The 6,464-nt window shown below is 23.8% G+C and overlaps 1 protein-coding gene across 1 annotated transcript; it reads right to left on the bottom strand.

Annotated features, from left to right (window-relative positions):
• Window positions 1-1,733: 1,733 nt before the first annotated feature.
• LOC131175546 (uncharacterized) lies at window positions 1,734-2,202 on the bottom strand. Its single transcript, XM_058140141.1, has one exon. It carries the CDS (start codon window positions 2,105-2,107, stop codon window positions 1,904-1,906), a length of 204 nt encoding a protein of 67 aa, XP_057996124.1. The 5' UTR covers window positions 2,108-2,202; the 3' UTR covers window positions 1,734-1,903.
• Window positions 2,203-6,464: the final 4,262 nt, after the last annotated feature.

Below are 6,464 nucleotides of genomic sequence, written 5' to 3'. Positions count from 1 at the left end.
GTGTCATCCACTACCACTGCAGACCACACAAAATATTTTAGCACTAATTTCTTATATCAAATCATTAATTAAATCCATGAAAACATATTCATAATTAAAGTCACATAAAATAACAATCTTTAATGTCAATAATTTTATTTTAATACATTTTTCTGAGTCTAGTTAAATCTTATTTAGTGACATAGTATTTATATTACTTTTAAAAGTTAAGTAGTGATTCATAAAAACTTATCACTTATAATTTTTAAATACTAAAAAAATATTTTAATTAAAATTAATAAAATAATATTATTATTTTTATATTTAATAACTATTTTTATATAATAATTCTACTTTAAATTATTATTAATATTTAATAAAATAATTAATAACTATTAAAATAATTATTCATTACAAAAACAGCTAATATTCTACAAAAGCCCAAAAGCCATTTTCAGTTGCATATCCTGTTGAGATCTTGTTGATGGTAGGTGCTACACAAATAGGAAAGTGAAGTGTCAGCCATTTTCCCACTTATTCAGAGAGTAAAGATAAAGCCGTACAACTGGCATCAAACTAACAAACAAAACCAATGCTGCCCCGCGTCTTCTATTTTTAAGAAAGTTGTCAGACATTTTTGTTAATATTTTCCACGTGTTCTAAATTGAATGGGCCAAAGCCTACACATGAGTTAAGATTTACAAATTTACTACAATTTCTTCCTTTCATAGTATATCTGCGGCATCCAAAGCCAATTCAGCCACTGAACTTTTGAGGTGGCACAGCACAAAGTGTATATCCACAAGAGTGGTTGAAAAATCCTTTCAATCCAACTACTAATGGAAGCTATAAATAATCAAGATTAACCACAAATTGTAGTAAACCATACCAATTTAGCATGTGGGTAGGGAAGATAAAAGGATTCTCCATGATTTCCAATCCTTCTCTACCAATTTCAAAGTATTGTTCTTCTACACGAATTGTCCCTATTTGGCAATCAATCTTTTGCTCATCTCCATATGCTCAATTTAATAGATGTTGTACAAATAGGTTGATCATATACTCAATTGTATTTTCGATATTTATATATATTTAAAAATATTTTTATCACACCTATAATAAATTTAAAATTTAAAATATTATTATGAATGAGATTCATTAAATAAATATATATAATTTTAAATTTGAGATTTTTCTTTATAATATATATATATAACATTTCCAAGGTACTAAAATATCAAAAAAAAATATAGACACACGAAAACATTGAATCATCTCTCACTCTTAATTCTAGTAAGAATTCTAAACCAACTCTCATACTTCTATTTCTACACGCAACTCCTAGTAATTAGTGCCCAATGACTTTTTTTTTTTAATTGTGAAATAGATCCCTTTCATAGACAAGGAATATTTGTTTTCCTGAGACAAACTGCCCTGTTTTTGTAACCCACATAACACTCTCTGTCTGTCTCTCTGCCCAAAGCTCTTACCTTCCCCTATCATCAAGTACATGGATTGGATTTTATTTCAGGTTGCTTCATATCACAACTCTGTAATTAACTTTTGAAAATGCTTTACAGATTTGTATTCAAAGATAAACAGATCAAAGAATGATCCTAAACCAGCATTCTTGTTAACACCAAACAAAACCCATTTCAGATTCTTGTTTCTTCCACCAGCAGATCCAAAAACTTACCTAATTTTGTACCAACAATCAGTTCAAACAAGAACCCAGAAATTCAAAACACAAGAAATTGAAGTTACTTGAAATGGGTATATTAAAAGTTTAACAAAATATTTACAATATAAAACAAATTCAAAGAAGAGGATGAAACACACGGTCTTGAAATTATCACCATAGAAGCTTCTGATTTCTTGGATCGGCAAAGCTCCAGCTATAGCTCTTCTTGAACTCCATGGTTTTCTAGTGATATAATTCCAATCGCCTGGCACATAAAGTGCAAAAATACTTTCTCTTGATCTTGTAACAAATGGGTAAAAAGCAGAAACTCCATTTTCTTTCAACATCCATGGCTTGAACTTTTCCTCCACAGTAGGGACATGATCCAGAAGCTTGCTGCCTACCCAATTCTGTCTCCTCATCATCACAAAAGAAAACCCAACACATTTTTATTCTCTCAACTTGCTTAATTGATGACTGTGAGATCGAGAAAAGGTGAAGAGAATTGCAATGGAGGTGGATGGCATTTATAGGCAAGGAAAACCAGGTTGGCCGCTGCTTTAATAGAAAATTATTTTCTTAACCCAAACCCAAAGTAATCATATTTTTTTATTATTTTTTTCACCATTTGTCTCCCTGCCAACTTTTAATATAGCATGTATGATTGGTGACAGAGTCTCAATTCACTTGTAATATATTTGTAAATAATAATATAAATAATTAAAAACAAAAGTTCATAAAAATTAGTTTAACAAAGTCCAATTGTTTGATGAATCAAAATTAGTAATTATAAATTTTGTTTTTTTTTTAAATTTTATGAATTTAAAAAAGAATTTTTTTATATTTATATTAGATTCTTTTATAATAGTAAATTGAAAAAAAAAACGCTAAACTTTTTCCTTAATTTTCAATTTTATTCTAACATTTCAATTATAATTTTTGGTATTCTAACTTTAATATGGGTGTAATTTTATTCAATTTTTAAAATAAAATTTGAAATTGAATATAAAAGCTAAATTTTAACAGTAATTTATAGTTATAATCAAAATTTTTAATTTTAGATAAAATTAATCTAAAATTTTAAAATTAGGTGCAATTATAGCTAAATTCTAAAATTAATTTGAAAAAATTTAAATTTTATCCGCTAAATTTATAATTATGATAACTAATTTATACTTTAATAATTAATCTGAATAATTATTTTAAAAATTATAACTATATCAATTAAAAGAATAAAATCTAACTCATTTAAAATATATATAGGTAAATTTATATGGATTTGGATACTAAAATTTAAAATTTAGGGCATTATAATTATAAGTTTAGTGAATAAATTTTAATTTATCATAATTAATTTTAGATTTTGACTATGATTATTAAAGTTTGGGTTTATGATCTAAAATTAAATGATTTGGCTATAGTTAAGATATGAAAATTAAGATTAAAAATTAAGATAAAATTATAAATTAACAAAAAAGTTTAATATTTTTTGTCCGATTCTCATTTTATAATTTATATAAAATTTATATTTTTTGAATACAAATCACATTAAATATATAAATAATTATTTAAAAATATGAAAAGGAAAACTCAATCTAGTAGGCCAGTATATAAGCTCATCATTTTGCAAATTTTTTTATTTTTTTCCCTTTTATAGAATTAATTTTCCTATGCAATTAACTTTTTCATCTTTATTAATTTTACTTTCTTATTTTTTTATACAATGATATCTATTAATTTTATATTATTATTAATTAATTTACCATATAAAAATAATCATTTATGATAAAAAAAAACTCTACTAAAAAAATATTGAGATAACGAAATAATTCAATAATCACGTTAAAAAAATTTTATATATTATTTTCAAGAAATTTATATTATAAAATTAAATTATAATTTTTTATATCAATATGTTTTTATTATAGATGTATTATTGTTTATTTTATTAAATAAATGATTTTTTTAAAAAAATTAAAATTTAGCTGTTGCAAGTTTCCCAAACCTAAAATAAATAAATATGACTTTAATTGAGAAAAAATAAAAACGTTTTCTTAGATGTAAACCAAAATAATAAAATAAAATAATGGAGACAGACTCAAGACAATAACCCAATTATGAAGACAACTCAGCCACATCAGCGCATGCATCTCCCGTTTTATCTTTCATCATTTTAGTAAAATTCACACTAAGTGGGGCCATCAGATATCAGAGTTTGTATTTTGTTGACTGTCTTCTTTTTTTTTTTTTAACATAGATATATATAAAAATATTAAATTAATATAAAATGAACTGAAAAGGATATCTTGTTCAGTCAGCGTACTAAATTCTTTATAAGGTCAATCCCAAGATCGACCCATCACACCGACTCAAGGGCAAATTCGCATCACATGGCGCTGATACCACTTGAGCTGAAAAGGATATCCTGCCCAGTCAGCGCATCAAATTTCTCATAAGGTCGGTCCCCCAGTACTGACCCATTCTCAATTAAAAAAATCTTAACAATACTTATGAATTTATATATACACACATTTACAATCGATGTGAGAGCTCGAAAGCTCAAACTCATTGAACACTCTCACTGACTCACAGACCTCTTTAAATCATTGGGTCATATTGAGAATCAGCCTCAACCCTTAAGATTTATTTTTTTCTTTCATAAATACACAAAAATACAATACTTATTATATCAACGCTCACTCTCAAATAATTGTTAATTGAAAAAAGCTTTGACAACGCTTATAAATCCACGCACACATACATCACTTATGGAGGAGCCTAAAGACTCAATGATGGTCCAGATTCAACCGGGAACGTTTGTATCCTTTTATTTTTTATTGGATAATGCTGTATGTTGTTGAACAAATATTTTATTTAAATTGATTGAAACTATATGTATATATATATATATATATATATATAGACTATTCTTTTACCCATAGATAAAAAATAGGCCCAACGATTTTCCAAGAAGCTTCTTCGTTTGTAATGTACGCGCCTTCTCGACTGCCTTTAGAAAACTGAAGTATATGTACTCGTATTGTGGCGTATATGTACAAATTCTAAGTGAGGCGCGTTCGTTTTGGACTTTTGCTTATTATATTAACCCTATGTTGCGTGCTTCTCTGGTCCGTCTGTTTCTCTTGTAACTAATTTTATCGTTTACTTCCTAAAAAATCAAGTCATAATTTTATCGTTTAATTTAATATAAAATATATCACTTATAGTTATATTATTTAATTTTATATACTATAATTTTAAATAAATAAATAAATTTTAAATATTTTATAAAATTATTAAAATTTTAAAATATAAATTAATAATAAAAATATATTTCATATAAATTATTAATTAAAATATATACAATTAAATAAATTTAACTGTTTAACACAAATTTTAATTAAATTTAAGACAAATTTAAATGTTAAAAATATTAATTAAATTTAAATTTAAATTTAAATAAAATAATTTTTATGAATACCTAATTTGTATGGAGAAGAGACAAGTTTATATTATAATATAATAATATTTTGGTATAATTACCTTTAAAATTTAAAGTATAATATACAAACGGCTAAAAATATATTATTTACTTGATAGTAAAGATGGCAATAGCTGAGTACTGGTAAAAATTACACTATCCGAATTCAAACCTAAATAATATTCTTAAAATTTAAATCTATTATAAACTCGATTAAAATTTATTTTTAACTATTCGAATCCATTTCAAACTCGATTATTAATATCCAGAAAATATTTAAACCTATTTAATTCTATATATTTTAATTAAAAATATTCATAAAAAAATTATTTTTAGTAATAATTTATATTTTAAAATTTTAATAACTTCATAAAATATTTCAACTTTATTTTACAATAAAAATATTATAAATATTATTATAAAAATATATATTTTATATTTAATAAATATTTATAAAATTGAGCTTGGGTAATATATATATCCAACATATAAAATTTGAACTTGACCGAACCCATCAAAAATATTAAATATTAAATCCAAACCCATCCAAAATCTGATTATATACCACTCAAATATGTTTTGTTAGGGCATGATCGGATCGAATACCCACAAAAATTTAACCCATTGCCATTCTTACTTGATAAACTTAAGTTCGAGTCCCTATTTACTCGATCCTTTAAAAAAAATCACAATTCATATTATTGCATCTAATTTTTGAAATGATAAATAAATATCAGATACATTTCAAAATAAATAAATAAATAAATATGAGATAAATTAACCATACGAAATGACATGATTTAGAAATAATATTAATAAAATTATAATTTTTTTGATATTGTGGAATGTGAATATATATTTATTTAAATTTAAATTATGAAATGAAATGAAAATTTAATGTATATAATCTAAATTTATAGTGTATTTATAATATAGAAGTAAATTTATGAATGAATAAAAATATATTTAAATTTTTTTTATTATTTATAATATTAAAAAAAAACTATAAATGAAAATTTACCAGTAAAAAGAGGCGGAAAAACTTTACCATTACATTTTGTTTTTTAAATTCTGCTTTAAATTTCTTTCACATCTCTGTTTTTATATTGTAATGATCAGATGACAAAAATTTACCATTAATTTTGCAACTGTAAAATAATTTTCCATCCGCCATGAAAATCAACAATAAAAATTAAATTTAATTATATTTTAAATGGAATTCAATTAAATCAAATGAATTTTATCTTAATTATAATATATTATTTATTTTATGTTGAATTCAAGTAAAAAAAATTAAGGTTTATCATCAATAATATATTGCAT

Source organism: Hevea brasiliensis, chromosome 17, assembly GCF_030052815.1.
Source record: "Hevea brasiliensis isolate MT/VB/25A 57/8 chromosome 17, ASM3005281v1, whole genome shotgun sequence".
NCBI classification, from domain to species: domain Eukaryota; kingdom Viridiplantae; phylum Streptophyta; class Magnoliopsida; order Malpighiales; family Euphorbiaceae; genus Hevea; species Hevea brasiliensis.
Note: the sequence above shows the minus strand (reverse complement) of the source record. Positions and strands in the feature narration are given on the sequence as shown.